Below are 21,708 nucleotides of genomic sequence, written 5' to 3'. Positions count from 1 at the left end.
CATGGCTCCTCCTATAATTTCTCCAGAATCAGGTTGAGCCAGCACCATTCCCAGAGATAACACAGAGCCAAGAGATAGGTATCTTATAAAAGAAGAGAAGAGAGTCCACGGAAGATTCCAGGGAGCAGGGAGTGCTGATAATTGCAGGTAGCCATAAGTGTATTTATTGGTTTCTGTAGTAGTGGTTGTTGATGCAAAGCTGTCTCCCTGGAGTCTCTGGGTGACATTTCTTACTTAGACTCTCGATTCTTAAACAGAAATTCTGTCCTTTCCACTGAATTGCTCCTCTTCGCTAATGTTCTATCTCCCCCATGTCCCTGGCAGAGCATTTGACATTTGTTATTGGTACAAGAGCATCATTTGCTGAGTGTGAATGAAAAAATAAAAATTTCCCCAAAGGGGGAAAATGAATGATGATCTCAGATATCCTCCACCTCCTCTTCCTTCAAACACAGCAGCAATCCACAGCCATGCAGGGCCCTGGCTGAGTGCTGTCCTAATCACTTTTACATTCTAGACTTGTGGAGCTCTGTAATATAATGACCATACGCATTTCAATGGAGGGCAATGGAGTGACAGGACAAGGAAGAGTTGGGGCTTCCAGCATGATTGTCATCCTAGGAATTGCACTTCTCTAATCACCAAAGGCTCCCCAAGAACATTCTGTGAACTGGGTGTCACCCTGGGTGCTTGAAATAACAATACTAATTCACCCTCATCCCCTTTTTCAAGTGCTTGCTGTCTAGTGGTGGTGTCGAATATCTGTATGCTTGTAACTCTGATACGTTATATAAATAAAGGGGATGCGGCCTTCTGAGAGTCTCAAACAAAAAGAACTTGATTGGTCACCAGGATCAAGTATGTCTTTCTGCACAACTGCTTCTCAAGCTCAACTGAAAAAAATAAATATGTAACAATGAATCCACAGAAATCTCTACACAGACTGAACATTAAGTACAGAGCCATGTTAAAGGAGACAAACTGGCATAATGTACCAGACTCTACATATAGGCAGGCCAAAAAGAGCATGGAAGGTCCCTGAGGAAGATGAAGAGGGCAGCGAGGAAGAGGGAAGACCCTGTGGGGCCTCAAACGCCCGGTTTGTATCCAGTCTTTGTTCTCCCAGATCACCTGCATAAAGTACAGCTAGCTTCCTTCATCTCTGCTGGTTCTTCAGCCAGAACTTCAAGTAATCCACAGCAGATCACAAAAATGCAGAAAAAGTTGAACCTGTACTATCTGTATCATTTTGGTTATTATTCCCTAAGTAGTGTAAGATTGCAAGTATTTACATAATATTCACATTGTATTAGACATTATACGTAGTTCAGAGATGTTTGAAAGCATATATGTGCAATTTTGCATGATCAGCTGGGATTTTGGTGCCCACAGAGGTCTTGATCGCAGTTGACATGACTGTGGTTCTACAGTGAGGACAAATAATAGTTCACTTATCCTTCCAGTATTTGTTTTTTTGGGTAGGTACTTTTCCCTAAAATTAGGACTAGGAAGAGGAGAAATCTACACCCTCTTCTCTCAAAAGAGAGTACAGTCTGGCATGGTAAACAATGAGAAAAGCAACCCCACTTTATTGGAAGTAGCATTGTCGGGCTATATTCAGTTGCCGGGGGGTGAAGTGACTCAATCATTGTGATCAATGTAGGGGCCAGAGAGGACATGGAAGAGGGGGCAAATGTGGGCATCTGTCCTTGGCATGAGTCAGTTTAGAACTCATTCTTTTCTATGACTAGCACAGGACCTGTTAGGTTTCCCACACTCCTTCCCTCTGGTCCCCTAGCCCTTCATCCTCCAGTGCCATTCAGTGTAAATCTTTCTCGGAGAGTTGTTTCTCCTTGTGGTCATACAGTAACAGGCTACTAAACCTGCCTGTGAGGTGAGTTACGAGCTGGTCCCTGGAGCCCTAGCCTCTGTTGCCCACAGAATGAATTGTGGCACTCCAGGATGCTGGGCCTTTTATTTATTTATTTATTTGTTTGTTTGCTTTAGCATATTTTAATCTGATCATTAAATTGCAATCTGCCACCCATCCCCATCCCCGACTGTCTTCAGACAGAGCAGATTTTTCATAGGTAATGGTTCCTATAAACTTCAGAGATGGCAGCCGTCAGAGCAAACTGGGAGAGAGGGGTCATGAGCGGTTGCAGAAACATGTCTGTCTTACTTGACTAGGTCTTGGCCATGTTTCGATTGTCCTGGGCTCAAGCCCAACCTATGGATGCATAGGCAGTGCCTGTGGCCTTTTGCAGCCTGAGAAATCTGCCTGAAGAGGGCAAAGGTAAGATTCTACCTCTGGGCCCCACAGGACAAAAAAATGATCATCTCTACTCCACCTCAGACATGGCAGTAAAGGTGTCACACAACTTGCCTTTATGGAGTTGCATGAGAAGAAAGCTGCATTGATAAATCAAAGGCAAAAAGAAGGCCAGATGGTGCCATGGAGATGGCATTCTCGAGGCCATCCTTCTCATCTAGTGCCATTCGGCCCTCAGGGAATTACTATCTGACAGCTGGCCCACAACCCTGTCCACAGTTTTAGTATGAATACCAACAATTGGTCTAGCTTGTTAAAAGGTGTGCTGAGACACCTAGCTCTTCAGAGCATCATAACAATGCTGTGGGCTGCATAGAACAAGTGTCCTGATTGCAGTCCTGCAGCTGATGCAACAGACAGGGACAATGCAGTAAGTTTCTTAAGGGAGTATCTTAAGGCTTAAAGAAGTTTATGTTGGTTAAAGCAGTCTCAAAGGCACATTTCAAGGTTTGCTCCTGAAATCCTATCCAGAGAATGCACTAATGGAGATTCTAGGCAATTGTAGCTTCCAGGTGATAAATCTTGCTAGTTGCCTCTAATTTAATTCCTTGATCTATTCCATCCTTGATACAGAAAAAGTCTCTTTGAAGATGTGGTTGCATAGTAGGCAGGAAAAGATGTCCTAAGTGATTGCATTTATGGTGGATTATGCATAGTTTTAAGGGCTTTGCACATGTCCATCGATGTCATTTTCTCAGCAACCCCTCTCCAAAGCAGTGGTCTTGGCGTCAACAGGATTAATGAGATCCTATGTGCAGGTGTCTATCCATTAGTTTCCTCTTCGTGATTTCCCAACATCCTAATGCGGCCTTCTACTCATTTCTGCTACACGGATGGTAGCTTGGGGAACAATCAGGAAAAAAAATGCCCTATCGGTTTGTCAAACTGCTCCAAGCTATTGACAAATTATAAATTCATACACTGGGGCCCAAGGCCAATGGCTTAGAAGTAGCTCCATTCAGACTGTAGGGCTGAATATCCCAATTCAATTGATGGTCTAGAAGCATCCTCTGTTTCTCACCTTTCCCATCTGCTCTGAGGGTTCAAGAAACATTTACAGAAAGGAAAAAAAAAATCATTATCAGCTAGATACCCAGAAAGGGAGAAAAGTGGGGAGGAATCAGCCTAGGTTTCAGTCACCGCTCACCAACTGCTTCCTATCCTCCATGGATTTCTTGTCAATGATTATTCAATCTCAGGCCTGACCTTTCTATTCTAAATAACACTGCAATATCAGCGCAACCCAGCCTGCAGCTTTTGCAGGAAATTAACTGTATCTGGTTCTCACAGGAGACCCAAGAAATCCCCTTAGTAACTAAGCCCAGACTGGTTTACAGGGAAAAAAGAGGCGGCATTATCTTCTTCTCATACATTCTTCCTAATACCCGTCTAAATATCACAGGGCTCCCAGCTGTTTAATTCTAATAAATACTCATCTATTCTCAAAACAGACAAATGTTAAGTCTCAGGTGGGCCCCAAGTATTTCATATGGTAGGAAAAAGAGAAAATGGAGAGAGAAAGAATCAAGCAGTTTCCAGCTAACTGTATACTTGCACCTATGTAAAGTAGCAGCTTGAGAAAAATCGCTCATGGTTTCCAATTGGGCCAGAGCCAGCAGTGACTGAGTGCTATTTTTCTAGCAAGTATCTTCATGGAGATGTCCTTTCTTCATTGCAGCCTTGAGATTTCATTGCTACCCCAGGTGGCTGGAGAGCTGTGAGGGACCTGAGTAGAGATGTTATTGCTATGCATTCAGCCAACTGGAGGGCAGGAAAAACAACATCAGCATCGCAGTTAAGGATTTAGACTTGTTTTGGGAAGTTGGTTGCCATACTCAGAGTTGGGAATCAGACCTAACTTTAGATCCATGAAATGATCCACAGAAAGTAAAAGAAAGGTAGATACTCAAAAGCCTTCTGTGGCCTCTGAAACCTGATTTATGCTCAAACAACATGATCCAAGAGAGGAGGAAGGAGAAGAATCTGAAATCTGAACTTGGAAAAGTCCTGAATTTGTGTCAGTAATATGAAAAAAAAAATCCTTCAAGGACTCTGGTTCTTGGAGAATCCTAGCTTTCGTTAAGCAGATGCAGTGGCTTGGAGTCAAGCAGAGGTTTGACTCCTGGAAAATTTGACTAGATTATTCTTTTCTCCCTGTGGTCTAAAAACCTAGATTCCCCTCTTCCAGGTGATATTCAGCCCAGAAAGCCAGGCTTGGAGCTTTGATCCGGATAATTTGAATCCCTTCGATAGTTAACAACTACTATAGCTCAGGTGCCTGTGGGATATCAACAAACTTCCCAATTAGAGCAGCTATGGATTTTAAGCATCTTCGTCTTATGAATTGTAATCATCTTCTATCTACACTACATGTTCCTTACCTTCATCAGTAGTTCTCTTAGCATGGTTGGAAGACTCTGGCTGGCAGAGGAGGAAGTTTCTTCTGGCCACACACAGATGTGTCTCTGACAGTGTAAAGGTGGAAACCTGGTCTCTGACATAAATTAATAACACCTTAACATTCATAAAAACAAAAATGCCACCCCAATGATGTCACGCTGTAGCCAGCCAGAGACGTTCCATCATTGTCTGTTGACAGCCGTGCCCTGTGGGAGCCTCTAGGCCACCCCCAAATAAATCCATAGTTCAATCCAGTGGAGACTTCTACTCTGCTTGTCAAGGCGACTGGACAGCCCTTTTGCCAGGGTCAAGGCAGGTTAGTTTCCCATATTTGATTCCCTATGGCTCTGATAAATTACTAAGAAAAACTCAAACATGATCATCTACTGGACTGCCAGTTACATGCCTCTGGATGTCACAGACTCTACTGGGCTTTGGCTCTCTCCTAGTCAACAGGAGTTAATAATCTTGTCAGACAACACATCATCTAGCCTAAAACTATACAACACGTACACAGATTCCAATTAAAGAATAGCACAAATGTGTAACTGGTGGGCACCTCATAACAAAAGGGACACAGGCTCGCATGTTTGTGTACATGCACCCGCGCGCACACACACACACACACACACACACACACACACACACACACATTCACTTACAGTGGGGGTTGTGAGTTCCTTTTAAGACCTCTGAAGAGGGTAGGTTAAGATGCAGACCCCAGAAGCCAGGCAGGATTTTGATGGGTGGATATTACTGCCTCCAATTTATTGGCTCAATAAATAGGCATTACATGGTGGGTAAATAAATGTAAAGCAGGTTGGCAGTTTAATGTGGGCATGTGCACAGCCACAAGCAGCTGCCAATGGGTTTTCATGAACTGCAGGTTCATGCAATTCCTACGAATTTCATCACATCTCATTTTAGGACACACTCATGGCCCTGCCTGATCATGGACAGCTAGGACAGGGTCTTGAAGGGAAGTTCCTTGCTGGGGGCTCTCAGGATGCCTGCAGATTTGCCAAATCTTATCCCATACAAGTCCTGGGTGAGCCTGGACTCTGAAGAATGGTGACAATGTCCAACGTGTTTTTCTTCCTTTCTATCCCAGAGTCCTTAGGCCCCAAGCTGGAAGGGAGCTACTCCTGAGAAGCACTGTTAATGTTCCCTCTCCTTGTTGTTCTGCTGTATCCCATTTCTTTTTTTTTCATATATTTATTATTGTAATTAATAGAAGGGTTACATGATATTTGCCAGATAGATGGTGCATTAATTCCCATACATTGATACCCTTTCACATGTCTCCCCCCCACTCCCACCCCTCATCTTGTTTTCCCCCCTTCCCTATCTAATTTCAAATAACCAAATACAAATATATCTGATATATCAGGTAACAAAGTGAGATACTGTAACAATATGAGATAACCAAGGGACAGCAAAAGAGATGAGAGATAACATAGTACATTAAGGACAACAATCAATCATTATATGGCTTATGTTTCTATATCCTAGAGATCCTTTCATTTAGCGTCCTACTATATGGACTTTTGTATCAAGGTTTTGCTCTATTGCAAATCTCTGCTAGGAGAGCCCAAGGTTTCTACTGATTATGACAAATGAGGGAAACCATTGAGCCTAAGTTCCTTTGAGTCTAGCTTACTTCACTTAATATGATTTTTTCTAAGTCTTTCCATTTCCTAACAAATGGGGCAATGTCATTCTTTCTATCCTATTTCTTTGTTACAGTACAGACAAAGAATGCTACTTTTCAAATATTTTTTAAACAGAAGACACCAAATGCAATGATTCACTTTGCAGTGACAGAGATAATACTATGTCCATGTCTGTTTCCCAGGCCTCTCCTCTAGTAGCAAACAATAGTACATTTAATATATATAGAGAGATAGATATAGATATAGATATATACAAATTTAGTACATTTAGTACATGTACAGTTGAAAGAAATGATATTCCAACTCAATTCATCTTAGTCTTTTGGGGGTAAATTCCAGGTTCTATAAAGAACCTGAAGAAGATTATAAACCAGAGAATGTGTACCTATGCATACACTTAAAGGACGTCAAAATGTCAGGTATAGTGTTACATGCCTGTCATCCCAGCTACTCAGGAAGCAGAAGCTGGAGAATCACAATCAGAGACCAGCCGGGCAAAAGTCCAACACCCTATTGGAAGAACAACTTGAAAGCAAATGGAGTGGGGGCATGGCTCGAGTTAAAGAGCACCACCTAGCAAGCAGGAGAAGCTGAGTTCACTCCCCAGAATAACAACAACAAAAGCAATAAAATCAAAGATTTTGTACATGATTTCTAAAGATGAAGCCCTGTCCTGGAAGACATCATAATCACTGTATGATATCCTTTGTTGGCATTCCTGGCTGACTGGCTTCTGCCTGGATCCTTCCAGTGATGAGGAATTTTCTGCCTCCTCACTTAGGGACAATGCTAACAGCTGGAAAGTGCTTCATTACATAGAATGTAGCAACCTTCCCTTCTGTAACTACCACTCATCATACTTAGTCTCTCCTGAGCAAAAAGGTTGGAAAATTTGGTGTCGGAGGAATTGAATCCATCAGTCACGTAACTGCTTCTCATTTGTTTTCAGACCCATCACTTTTGGGGTGTCTCTTTCCTTCACTGTTTTTTGCTTTGACTGGTTCTGTACCATCAGAAAAAAAAACAATTTGTCCCCACCTGTATTAAGGTGTGATACCCTGAAAAAGACAGAATATATGAGCATCCTCTCCTCCTTTGTTCCTTGCCCAAGAAACATTAGCATTTTGGCAGGCTCCTCACACCAGTGACCCTTAATGAGCGAAGTGTCAGTAGCACTCTCCAGCCTTTCCTTCAGGTGTGCTGTTGATAAGCTCCATCTCCCCACCAGGCATTTGTGCAGCTTGCTGCTCAGATCTAATTGCAGGACTTTTACATTCATCTTTGTTAAATGCCATCCTATTAGATCTGGTCCTTGCGTCTTGCCTAGTGAGACCTTTTTGGATCTGGATTTTGTCATGCACTGTATTAGTATTTAATGTGCAGCAAAGTACTTCCATCTTTTTTTTTCTTAGTATTTCTTTAACCACTGTGTTATGTGACTTCGTCCAGTTCTCATTGGTGGAAGTGTGCGTGATGACCCTCATTTATGTAATAGAATCAGGAAGGTTAAGGAACTTTCAGAGGGACACACAACCACTGTGCAATGGAGTTGAGATTTACACCCAGCTCTGTCTGATTCTGAATGTCATATACAAAGCCACCAGGCTAAACTACCATCACCTACAAACTACCGTCACAAGACAAACCAGCAACAGTGCTTTGCTTCAGGCTGAGGGTGAATTCCTCCAAAATGACTGTTGTTGACATGTCACTTTTCATGTTACCTCCCATAATACTAAGGAACAGCAGAAAACATTGTTTTGAAGATGTAGAATAATTCTGTGCTCTTCCAAAATCTTACTAAATAGCAAAATGATGCAAATGAGATGTGACTTGTGTGAGAGTGCTTCATACTGGACACTGTAAGTGCCTGATCATTTTGCTATATTACCTGAAGTCATGGTTTAGAGAGCTGTGCCCTAGATTCTGACCTAAAACTAGTGCAGGACCCTGATATTGGCAATTGGAGAAGAGGTGTCATACCTTCCTTGAACAAGCCTCTGAAAGAAGAAAGGCTAAGTTTCTTTCCTAATGTTTTCTTAAACATCCACATATCCTTCTGAATTAATTATAGCTAAATCTATGAATTTGTTCAAAATATTATTGAACATGCTTTAAAGTTTGCACCAGTATGAAATGTGAATCTCAGAGCCAGTGCCCAATGACAGCCTTATAAAAGGGCCTTTGTTCTCTTTGCCTTTAATTTCAAAAACCCAAATGAAACCTCATAATGGCTTCTTTGGGACAAAAACTTTTGACCTGAGACCATGGAGGAGGGCAGAGTGGGAGTAAAACGATTTCCTTCAAGGATTGTTTGGAGAAGAACAGTAAAAATTGTGTTTTAAAAAAAAAAAAGCAAAACTAGGAAATGAAGAGAGCTGGTACTAGCTTCCTTTTGTTCTGATCCTTAACCTAAAAACAAAGACCTCCACAGGGGACACGTTCTAGCAGCTAAAAAAGTCCCCATTTCCCAGGATTCTAAGTGATGTTCTGTTTAAGGAGCTGTTCCTGGTTGATGTGGTTGGCTTAGGTTTTTCCTTCCCCTTTGGTATATAGTGTGATATGATAATCTTGGCGATCGTTAGAGCCAAGGATTAGGCCTCGTAGAAAGCAGTCTAGTTTCTACCATTTCTCTCTTTGTGATAGTTCTGCTAATGACTAATGTGCACATGGATTAGGGTTAGACAAATTCTGTTGTGTTTTTCATTCAGTTATATAAATTACATTATACAATATCAAATATAGATGTTTTATGCACACAAATACATTCCTACTGTCTAATTTTAACACACCTCCACTCATACTTGTAATCCTTTTCCAACAGAGGTGGGAATCATTGCATGGAAATCCCTTGTAGGTAGGAAAATGGAGTCTTTGAAGCAATAAACTTTTCTTGTATGTTTCTCTACTACAAAACCCTTTTGGATGGAAACAGGAGAAGGGAAAGGGAAATGTTCAAAAACCACTGAAGCCATCTTCTATCAATTGGTTGAAGAAAACCCATATCCTGTGACACTCACCCGAAAACAGATGGAGCAGTGACCAAATGAGGAAATTGGAAAATATGGACACAGATTGGACAAAGTTTCAACCAACCCCCAAAAGATCTCTAGAACTACTAGTTGAACACACAGTGGGCAGAAGCCTATACTACTCCTTTGCTCAGTTGCTGCCTGAGGTAGGCATTACAGACTGTCAACAACCACACTCCTGAGCTGGCCTCTGAGCCCTTCTAGAAAAAACCATCACACACACAGTGGAATGGGGTCCTATGTCCATTCTATGTGAATTCTAGAAAGATTATATTAGTGATTTTGTAGCAGTAGAAATGTTCATTTTTTGTTCATTATTAAGAGTATTACTTCTGTACAGATGTCCAAAGGGAAATATATATGCATAAGTGTATACATTTGTGTATACACAACACACTCACATGTGGGCATGTGGGCATGTGCACACACACACAGACACACACACACACACACACACACACACACACACACACACACACGCCAAATGGGTTTTCATTAACATTTTACATCAAGCATTTTGGGCAGCAATTGGAAATGGCCTGAGGGGTCTCTAGAGCAGAGGTCAATGAACTCAGGACAACCCCTGGAATTTTCCATTAGTGAGTAGTTAGATGAAGTAATAAATAAATTATTATTAAGCACTTTGCAAATAGAGTGTTATGTAAATGCTAAATAGTCATAATAATACGGCAGCGTGCTGATCTTGATAAACTGGTCCGCTTCCACGTCATTTAAAATGGATGGCACAGCAATGTCTGTGAAGATGAATGAGGTCCAGGTTCGTAAAGCCAGTAACAGCCGTCTTCATTGAGAAGGCTCGAGCCTCTGCCTCCTACCCAGTTACTTCACTCTCTTCCCCGTCTCAGTGGGACAATTAGCAGAGTAGAGGGATTCTGCCTGGCTTTAAAGGGGGTAGTAAAAAGGCTCCTGTGCAGGGCTATTGAAAGTAGACTTAGGTGAGTGCATAGGGATTTGCATTTCTGAGAAGTCAGGGCTAATCTATAAAAGGCTGAGGGCAGAGAATTAACATTTATTGAGCGCCTCCTGTGACCCAGACACTGGGCTCACTTGGTCTTTGTGTTTATTATCTCATTTATCCTCCAGGCCAGCACATTAAGGTAATAGAGGAGGAAGAAAGCAGAATGCATTAGTATTTTCTGTAGAAAAAGCAGAAAGATCCACCCCAGTGCTGAAGCCACTATTTTCCTTTGTGTTCTGGAGTAGAATCTAAACGGTGGGGGTGGTGGGGGGAGAGGGAAGAGTCTCTGAGAATCTGACAAAGACTATCCCAGTGATTTATGGGCCGCAAGATCTAAGACCTTAGTGCACACATTTGTATGGTGATAGACATCTTCTTTGGAGTTATACCAAATAATCACTGCTTCTTGGCCCTATTGGACCTAATGCATCATGGACCCCACAGCTGGTGGGGTCTGATCCAGGCCTTCAATTCAACTGCTAATAGAAAGCTATCCTGTGCCCAATATATCAATCATCCACTGTAGTGGACATCATCTCATTTGATTCTTAGGCAAGTCTATGATGCAAGTTGTGTTGCTTCTTAGATGAGAACACTAAGGTTTTTGAAGTGATTTGTCACTTTCAAGAACTAGTCCATGGAGAGGAAGTGGGAACCAGGTTGGTCCACTAAACCACAGCTTTGACTGTGTGATAACCTTGTTCCTGTGAACTCAGATGTCCTGACATCTGAGGGTTATTTTCTTTCTATTCATCACTGGGCTATGTTCATAATAGTGATTAATTACCCTTCCATTTAACATGCCAGCTTTTAAAATTATGAAAGTAGTTCAAGTGTTTGTTTGCTAACAGCTTTATTGAGCATAATTGACACACAACAAACCGTACATTTGAAGCGTATAATTGGAAAAGATTTGACTTACAAGCATAGCAGTATAACCGAGATAATAAAGATGACCTCACAAATTTTACTTCTTTGCAATTTATCCAACCGACCCACACCTTTCCCCTCTTCCCACGCCAGTCAATCACCTATCTGCCTTCTCTCGCTATATTTAGCTCGCCTTGTCTAGAGTTTTATACAAATGGAATTGTGCAGTATATACTTGTTTTTGTCTGCCTTCTTTCACTCAGTATAATTATTTTGAGATTCATCCAAGTATCTTCTTTTTCTTTGTTTTATTTATAGAGTCGGAGACTTTGAATAATTAGTATGTATCATATTTAATTTTAGCTTTGGACTCAGTCCAAAGTTCATCTTCCAGTTCTGTCATTCTTATCCATGTACCAAGTAGTAAGTAAGTCTCTTACCCTGTTTGAGTCTTAGGTTTTATTTTTTTTTTAATCTATGAACTGTGTCAACTGTACTGCACAGAATCTATATGTGAAAGGCACTTGATTTTGTAGTTCACATACACAGTTTTTGTTGATTTTTTTCCTAGAGCTTAATTGAGTTTATTTTTATGGTATGTTGTTATTTTTATTGTGGATGTGATAATACAAGAAGAGATATAATCATATAAGTCATATAATGAGTACATTTCTTTTTGAACAGTGTCATCTCTTCCTTTCTTTTCTCTACTTTTCCCTCTAGACCTCCCTCCTACAAAAATTGCATGGTTGATGTTCGAAACAGTGTCTAGTGAGTATCACTGTTGCATTCGTTCACCCTTGTCCACCATTTCTGTGCTCCTCTTTACTCTCCCCCAAACACACAAATTTACATACAAGACAAAAGGCACAGAAATAAAAAACAGAAACAAAGGAGAGGGGATAAAAGGAAAATAACACAAAAAACCCTCTTATTCCCATTTCTTGGAGTTCATTCCAATAAACATTATTTATATGATGATATACACATAGCTATTAAGTCTTTCATTTTAAATAATAAAAATAAAAAATTCACACTCCCCATTATTAAGTAATGTTAACCTGAGTATACTGTGGGAGTCTTAAAAGAGACATATGAATTCACTCTTTTCCATCACTGTGAGAAGCCAGAAAGTATATGAAGGCATTATTATCCATATATTGCAGGCCAGGAAGCTAAAATAGAGATGTTGTAGAAGGAGAATGCTAGCTTGACTGTTAGTTTTCATGATGACACAGCTGTCTTTCATTCCATACACTCAGATGCAAACCATTGACCTAAGATTTGAGGGGCATTGTTATACAAAAAATGTTTTTTAGCCAAGACAATGTCAGCAAGTAAGAAAAAAATTAAGACACAGCTGATAAAAATAACAAAGTTAATAGTGGAATGGCAATCATCATGAAGGGATATCAAATATTTTCCAAGTGTCATGGCATAAGCCTATCATTTTAATTTATGCAAAGTAATTCATACTTGATTCTAGGGTCAGTATAAGAGCAAGAAACTGTAAGAGCCAAAGCCAGAAATCTTCCGACAAGAAATCACAGCAGGCAATACTGAAAGCATCGGAGAAACGACTAAGTTAATGTTTATGTTGAGTAGTCCCAACTAGGCAGATTGCACTTATCCCAACTTTGAGAATTCATAATTTTGAGGCCATTGGAATTGTTACAATAGAATGGAAAAATTCAGCTTCGGTGTTGGCTGTTTTTTTTATTTTTTATTGTAATTAGTAGAAGGGTTACCTTATATTCGCCAGATAGAACAATCACTGGGAGAAGGGGTAACTGGCTGATTTTGAATACAGATATTGGTACTTAAGGAAGATTCGGAAGTTGGTAGAGAGGGAAAAAGTTTTTAATTCATCCCAGAAAACTGAATATTCTTATGTGCCCAAGAGGCACAAGATTTCTCTGGCTTCAAAAAACTACTGTTTTAAAGGAGAAGATAAAGAGATGAAGAATATAAAGTAATTATTGTGTTAAAAGAGGCCTAGATTCAAAACAGGTAGAAAACATCAATAGAGTTGATGACTGCTTGGAGGAGGGTGTGTAGAGTGTGAACTTGAAAACTCTTAACCACCTACAACATAAAGACATGACATAAATGGGTTTTTCTAAGCAAGTGGTTGAGATAAGTTTTGGTCTTAGAGGATCCAGGAATAAACTGCTATCAGACATTTGTGTTTCTAGATAAGGAAGCTTGGGAGTAAGGTCAAGGGTGAAGACAAAGAATTGTGAATTTTTCAGAATATAGTTGAAGTTTGGGGTATCAGGGGACACCTAGGGCAAGTGTATAGAGAGAGACTAGATGGCCAAAGCACGGTTAAATATGGGTTTCCACAAACCAATACCATAAGCCATAATGAAGTTTGTTTTCACATAACATTCTTATATAGATCTTTCTATCTAAATTTTTATAATCTACTAATTTCATGCATTTACCATGTATGCCATGTGAGCAGGTTCACTCTGAAAGCTGTATTCCCTTGAAGTACTAAAATGGGGGGACTCTCAAAGCCCCTCTGGGTGTAGTCTTTTATTTAGCTTAGGCAGTACTACAAGAAAGTCTTGTTATGTAGAGTGCTGTTCTGAGGAGCTGGGGGCATAAAATAATCATTTTGGCCAATTGAAAAGAAATCTGATGTCACAGTTGTGTCTTTCTGATATTTTCTTTTCTTTTGATGATGCATAATGTTCAGTTATAACATGATAACATAAGGTTATGATGTCATAACCTTCTCAGATTTAGCTCATCTCTACCCCCTCTCTTCATATTTCTGTTCATCTATCATGTTATCAAATGGGTTGTGTGCCTTCTATGTGCATATCCCATTTAAGTGCTAGAGCCCCAAAGGGGAATGATATTTTGTCGTCTCTGCTTGGGAGAAGCAGAGACTGCTCTAAGTGGGGTGCTCTGCTCACAGTGGGAGACTTCTGCACTGGCATATTCTTTCCATGTGTCAAAGCACTCAGATCCTACAGGATGCTGTCAGGACACAGCACAGCTGGGAAGGAAGTGAGATGAGGATTGTTACCATGTATCAGGTAGCTGAGATACAGAGGTGTGAATGGCTCAGGGAAAGTTAGCCTATGGCTTAGGCCCGAATCTCTGGCTGAGTGTTATTTCTGTTGAAGCGAGTATTTATTCTAGTATCCTATTGCTGAGCATATTGCCTTTCCAATTTCCTAGTTGTCCATTTTATCTCTCAAGCTGACATATTTGACAGGCCCTTGGGGAATATGAACTCTAGAATAACTTGCCTTTGGTCAAGGGCTAACTCCCACAGGTGTTACATGGGCTTTGGGGAGAAGCCACTGACACAAACGTACCACCCCTCCCAAAGCTCACTCTCCATCTGGAGGAAAAGCACATTGATCAGTTCCGTATGTACCAGAGTACACTAGCAAAACCAAATTAGCTCAAACTGGCTGCCATTCAGGTCAGCTAATTAAATTAGCTATTGTTGCATTACTGATAAGGACAGTTTGGAAAGGAAAGAAAAAAAACACTCATCCCAGCAGCCATAAAATGAAAGCCAAGAAAATGTGTTAATGGGAACACTCTGAAAGGAAGAGAATGGACGGGTCTTTGGTAGGCCATTCTCCTTGCCATCTGCTCCAAGCTTAGTACTCACAGCCCTCTCTGGCTCTGCTCTTATGAATACTGCTGCTATCTGGCTCCCTTGGCTGTAGCCAGAGCAACCTTCTCCTTCCCATCCCATTAGGAGTCTAATCCTTCTGGGAATCTGGAGAGAAAGGGGAATTTTATTGGCAAGAATTATCCACACTTGTGTGCTAAAACACAAAAATTGGAACTCAGAAAAGCCCTAAAGAAAAGTGAGGTGAGAAGAAGGGAGGGAAGGACAGTTAAGATGGAAGGAAATAGGGAGGGGGAATGAAAGAAGGGGAGGAAAAGAGGAAGGCAAGAGCTAGGAAAAGAAAGAAGGCAAGAGATAGAAAGCTCCAAAGATGACAATTTCGGCTGTACACTATCTGTTGCTTTACTTGATAATAGCCCTTCTTCTACAGAGTAAATCTAGATTCTAGTCAAGAATTAGAAGTTAGAATACTTGCCCAATGACGGTAGCTTACATCTATAATCCTAGTTACTTAGGAGTCTGAGGTCTAGAGGATCTGAATTCAAAGCCAGCCAAGAGAGAAAAGTCTGGGAAAATCCATCTTCAAAACAAGACTGGTGGGGCCGGGAGTTTGGCGTCGTGGTAGAGTGCTTGCCTAGCATGCATGAAGACCCGGGTTCGATTCCTCGGTACCACATACATAGAAAAAAGCCAGAAGTGGTGCTGAAGCTCAAGTGGTAGAGCTCTAGCCTTGAGAAATTACAAGGACAGTGCTCAGGCCGTGAGTTCAAGCCCAGGACTGGCAAAAAAGAAAAAAAAAGACTGGATGTGTGACTCAAGTGTTAGAGCCCAAGTGAGCATGCAGGCTGAGTGAGTCTGAGGTGGAGTTAAACCCCCAATTCAGCCCTCTCCCCTCAAATAAGTTAGACTTATTCTCTTTTCATGTATTTTTTTTCCTTTTCTCTTCATCCCTAGCTCAAAAGTAGGAAAAAAAAACCACCTTCTTTCTTGTAGTATCTAGAGGGTAAAGCTTCTTGACTGTGAGCATTTTTTACACAGTTCCATTGAATTTTGTGTTCTGAATTCTATGCATGGGTCATTCAAAATAAAATGAGACAGTTGTGCAGCTCCCTGTCAACTTTCATTGACCTACAGTGTAAGGTCAAAATAGATTTTCCTCATCAAACTGTTGCATGTAGAGGCAGAAAATAAATCTCTGGACTCAAAGTAAAAGCATGTAGTTGGGTCTTGTGTTTGCGATTTACCTGCTGTATAACTTTGAGCAAGTGCTTAATGTTCTTAAATTCAGTTCCTTCATCTGGAAAACACAGGCAATAATAACTATTTCATAGAATTGTCATGAAGATTAAACAAGCTGATATAGAAGGAAGGCTAAAAATGAATTGCTTTTTTTCTCATGGTGTGTGTGTGTGTGTGTGTGCCAATGTTGGGGCTTCAACTCAGGGCCTGGGTATTGCTTCTGAACTTTTTTCTTGCATAAGGCTAAGCTTTATTACTTAAGCCATAGCTCAACTTCTTGCTTTTTGTTGGTTGATTGGAGATAAAGGCTTCATTGACTTTCCTTCTCAGGTTGGTTTTGAACCTCAGTCCTAGGATCTCAGTCTCTTGAATAGCTAGGATTTCAGACATACATACACACTTACATAGACACACATACACAGACACATACACACAGTCTCACACACATGAATATATATATATATATATAAACATGCTAGTCTATTGAGCTATTGCTGATATTTATAATGGAGGAATTTTTTCACCCTAATAACATGAATGAAAAAGTAAGTTCAATTTTTGGTGGCTGATGAGCCATCTCTGGAGTCATTTGGGTCTGGGCCTTTTCCTTTTCCTATATTCAGCTGGTTAGCTGCCCATTGAGATCTTGCCAGAGGGTGGGCAAAAGAAATAAAATACTGAAATCGGTCAATTTGACTTTTTCATAGCAGCCCTGCTGAAAGATTGGTGGGTAGAGGGTGTTAAAAGGTTGTAAGATAAACTAGAATTCTGCCTTCTTACCAGGAAATTTCAAGAACCTACTGATGGTTGGAATGCCCTGATGGTGACAACTATTTCCCTTCAATCAAGATTAAAGAATTGTCTTTCCTGTCTGCACAGTGGCCTCTCTTTTAGAATGATACATACTGACTTTTGAGGAAGCAAGAGGATATCTGCTGGCCACTCTTATCAGCCAAAACAACCTTGGTGAGCAGTGAGCTGGAAGATTTTTGCAACTGAATGCTGGTTGCGCCAACAGGATCCCAAAGCAATAATCATTCCTCTTTCTCTTCCCTACTCATCCAGCAATCACATAATTATTCTTAATCATTTACTGTGTACCACCATGTAATATAAAATGTGGTGACTAGCTAGATATATAAGCTAACCTCTCAACTCTTGCAAAGTTATAGTAGATTTAAAGGGTGAGAGCTTTGCATGTGAAAATACAACTAATTACATAGGGGAGAGGGCACTAAGAGCAATCAGAACACTCCCATATACCGGTCTCAGTATGAAGTACTGTTCTTGTATTATTTTATCTAATTCCTATCCCACTATCCCACCTCTGCAAGGCATTCCTACACTCCTTCTATGGGTGATGATACTGGTCATCAGAGATGTATAATAACGTGCTCAAGGTCACATAGCTAGTAAAGCATAGAGTGTATTTTCCAAGTTTAGATTTACCTAGCTCCATAGTCTAGGCATTGTTTCTAATCCACACCTGCAGTGACAAAAATAAGCGCTCAGAGATATTGTGGTAGTGGAATTAGGTCAAACCCAGAGTCCCAGATGCCTAAGAGCAAAGATAGCATGATAAAGTTTTACTAAGGCTATCAATTGGTTTGAACAATATTTCTAGCCAGAGGAAAAGATGCCTGACATCACGAAGTAGAGATGAAGAAGACTGGCCCTTATCAGAGCCCAGTCCTTATCCACATGTGCACGTTACTTCCCTTGCCTAAGCCTTCCTGTCACCACCTATAATGAAGATTTTCACATTATTTATGTCACACACATTCTACCATTGGGCAGGTGTGCTGGGCAAAATGGTTCTATAGTAATCAGACCTGAGATTGAATGCCAGTTCCATAACCAAGCCACAGGCTATTGGGCAAGTCATTTAATCATCTGTACAATGAAGATAATAATACCTACCTCAGGGTCTTTGCCCTTATTGTTCATTATCCTTGGTACAGTCTACCCAGGTATCCAGAGCAGTCACTCATGTTCTTTCTTCATGTCTTTATTAAATTATCCTTTAATGAGGCCTCCCTTAAACATAGTATCTACACTTGTGAATCATCTGACATTGCTTTTTTCCTTTCCTTGCATAATAGTCTTCCTTAACATATGACATATACCTATAGAACCTTCACTTATTTTATTTATTACTTGTTTCTAGAATGTAAGCTCTGTGTGGGCAGACTTTTTCATTTTGTTTTGTTTTGTATTCTTTATTGCTGTATTCCTCAAGTTTCTAGAATGATTAGGGGCTTAATAAATATTTCTTGCATAAACAGATGTTTTGGCTTTGGATCATGTAAGTAAAGTTTTATTCCTAGAGTCTCCCACATGGAAAACATAATTTCCCTGTTAGCTTCTTAGATGGTTGATGTTGTTTTCATTGTATTAATAGTATTTTTCTGCCTTCCCTCAAAGGAGCAGATGCATTCTGTTTCCCTTTTAGATGACCCTAAGTTAGAATTCTGACCTCTTTAGTGAATATAAAGGTCTCTTTGTTGATAGTAATCTAGAAGCAAGAAGAAGTAATTGCGGGACAAGTAAGGAAGATGATTTACATGATATCTAGTTTCAAATATATGGAGGTATGTCACATGGGTAGAAATCATAAGAAGAATATGTCTGGTACATACAAAAGGATTGCCGCACAACTGGATGCCTAATGATGGAATCAGCTATCTCAGGAGGCAGTGAGCTGTTCTTGCCTAAAGGTCTCTTATAAGCTGGATAACTGCATCTCACAGACCTTGAATATAATTATTGTAATAAGTGACAAGGTTGGAGTGCAGCCAGAGGGGACCACACTCATAGAGATCTACGGAGATATTTAATAAAACATGGCAGCCATGGGGACAAGAAAAATGAATGGCCAATCAGAGTATTGTTTATTGGAAACAATCAAAGAAATCAAAGATAGATGGTCAAGGGGCTGAGACAGCCACCCCAATTAAAAGTCAAGATATATTAACCACATTCTAGACCTTAGTCAGTTTTCAGATTTAGAGCCCACTCACAAAAAGAAAGACTGGGTCCTCGGATAGAAAGATGCTTCAAATATTGAATATATGTATAATATATGTGTGTGTGTGTGTGTGTGTGTGTGTGTGTATCAATGATCATCCCATCATTTCCTGCAATGGCTCTCATTTACTTAGGTATTTTTCTTCATTGGGGGAAGAAGGAAACCTAAACAGTTCAAGGACTGTTTGACATCGACCCCAAGATGGTATCAGCATCTGGAACTAGAGAGTCACTATGAACTTGTTGCTAGGGTAGTGGTCTCAGTATACCTATTATATACAATTTCTCACTGTGCATCCACTGGGTTCATAGGAATGCACATAGTAATTCCATCAGTGTTTTATTGAATAATGGAAGCACATAGGATTGGTATTTGATAGAAAACTCACAGGGTTCTTTGGACCATGAAGCAAAAGCAATTGCAGTAAAGAGGCCCAAGCAAAAGCTTCTGAAACTTCTCTTCCTCCAACCTCCAATTCCCCATCCAAAGTATAAATCAAATGCAATGCTGCATTCTAGAGAAAATAGAAGCAACACACAAGGACTTGCAAACATGTAGGGTTGTGGCTTCCATCATGTCTCCATTTATATCACCAGTCTTTCCTTACAAAAATCTAGAAGGATCACAGTGAATAATAGTGTGTTACCATAAATATCAAATACGTGAAACTTTTTTCTCATTCCAATACTAACTTCAATTACAACTGCTGTGCCAAATGTGATATCTTTGTTAGAGCATATTAACATAGCCTCAGGTACATGATACATGGCCTTTCATATTCCATATATGTTATTTTGCCACCCTTATTAGGAAGACAAGAAGAATGGTCTGTATTCATAAGGAGTAGACGAAAATGTACATTTGTTATTCTTCCCCAGGGCTGTGTTAATTCTTCTGACCTCTATAGTGGAGTCTGACTGAATGGTGATTCTGAGACTCACCATACATTCATCCACCATATCGATAAGGTCTTGTTAAGAAATAACAAATCTGCATGTGAAAGAGTATCAATGTATGGGAATTAATGCACCTTCTATCTGGCAAATATCATGTAACCCTTTTATTAATTACAATAAAAAATAAACATAAAAAAAGAAATAACAAATCTGCTAGAGGCCCTGAGTAGGATGTATGTACTTTACAAGGATAGAGAACAAACCCATGAATACTCAGGATCTCCCCATATCAGAGAATTTCTAAAAGTTTAATGGAGTGTGTATAGCAAAAACAGTTCTTAGCAGAAAGAACAGCACAGGAGGAATTTCAATTCTAAACTTTAGAATCTATTACAGAGTGATAGTAACCAAAATAGCTTGGTGCTGGCACAAGAACAGGCCTGAGGACCAACAGAATAGAACTGAGGACCCAGATATTAAACCACAGACCTGTGGCCACCTAATCTTTGATAAGAGAGCAAAAAAAATAGAATGGAAGAAAGACAGCCTCTTCAACAAGTGGTGCTGGAAGAACTGGTTAAACACCTGCACAAAACTAAAGTTGGATCCTTCTATGTCACCCTGCATGAGGATTAATTACAAATGGATCAAAGACCTCTAGGTAAAAACAGATACCCTGAAAACTTTTCAAGAAGGAATAGGAGATTACTAGGTCTCCTCAGCACAGGTTGAAACTTTCTTAATAAAGACCCAGAAACACAACAAATTAAAGAAAATTTGGACAAATGGGATTACATAAAGGACATAGCTAGCAAGTTAAATAGAAAGTACAAAGAGTGGGAGAAGATCTTCACTAACCATACAACAGACAAAGGCCTCCCATCTAAAATATATCTACAGCTCAAAAAATTGAATCTCTCCAAAACTAATCTTCAAAGAAACAACGAGTCCATTGAAAGATGGGCCAAAGACCTAAAGAGACACTTCTCTGCAGAAGAAATAAGAATGGCCTATAGACACAAGAAGAAATTCTCAACATCTCAGGCCATAAAAGAAATGCAAATCAAAACAACTCTAAGATTCCATCTCATTCCAGTTAGAATGGCCAGGATCAAGAAATCTAATAACAACAGATGCTGGCAGGGATGTGGTCAGGAGGGATCACTAATACACTGTTGGTGGGAGTGCAAACTCGTTCAACCACTATGGAAAGCAGTATGGTGGTTCCTCAAAAGACTAAACAGAGCTCCCCTATGATCCAGCAGTTCCACTCCTTGCCATTTACTCAATTGTCCAGAAACAAGAACATACTAAAGCCTTTAGTACAAGGATGTTCATTGCAGCACTGTCTATCATAGCGAAGATATGGAACCAACACAAATGTAGATGATTGGATCAAGATGTAGTACTTATACACGATGGAATTCTATGCTGCCATCAGAAAGAATGACATCATCCCATTTGTAAGGAAATGGAAAGACTTGAAAAAAAAATCATATTAAGTGAAGTAAGCCAGACCCAAAGGAACATAGGCTCAATGGTTTCCCTCATTTGTAACAATTAGTACAAACCTAGGAATCTTCTAGCAGAAGATTACAATAGTGTAAAACCTAGATATGTAAGGTCATATAGGATGAGACTAAATGACAGGATTT

The 21,708-nt window shown here is 40.1% G+C and overlaps 1 protein-coding gene across 2 annotated transcripts in view; it reads left to right on the top strand.

The window, feature by feature from the left end:
* Pbx1 (PBX homeobox 1) overlaps positions 1–18,334 on the top strand; it is a 287,783-nt gene extending 269,449 nt beyond the window's left edge. Inside the window, exon 8 of one of the 2 annotated variants that reach the window (XM_090340578.1) lies at positions 16,913–18,334. Coding sequence is in view for 1 of the 2 variants with exons in the window: in XM_090340576.1 (XP_090196702.1) it covers positions 16,913–16,933 (21 nt within the window). In the remaining variant the exon portion in view is untranslated. The remainder of the gene's footprint in view (positions 1–16,912) is intronic. The other variant, XM_090340576.1, reaches the window with a different exon arrangement.
* The last annotated feature ends 3,374 nt before the right edge of the window (positions 18,335–21,708 follow it).

This window comes from Megascapheus bottae, chromosome 10, assembly GCF_031878675.1.
Source record: "Megascapheus bottae isolate mThoBot1 chromosome 10, mThoBot2.hap1, whole genome shotgun sequence".
Lineage (NCBI taxonomy): Eukaryota > Metazoa > Chordata > Mammalia > Rodentia > Geomyidae > Megascapheus > Megascapheus bottae.
Note: the sequence above shows the minus strand (reverse complement) of the source record. Positions and strands in the feature narration are given on the sequence as shown.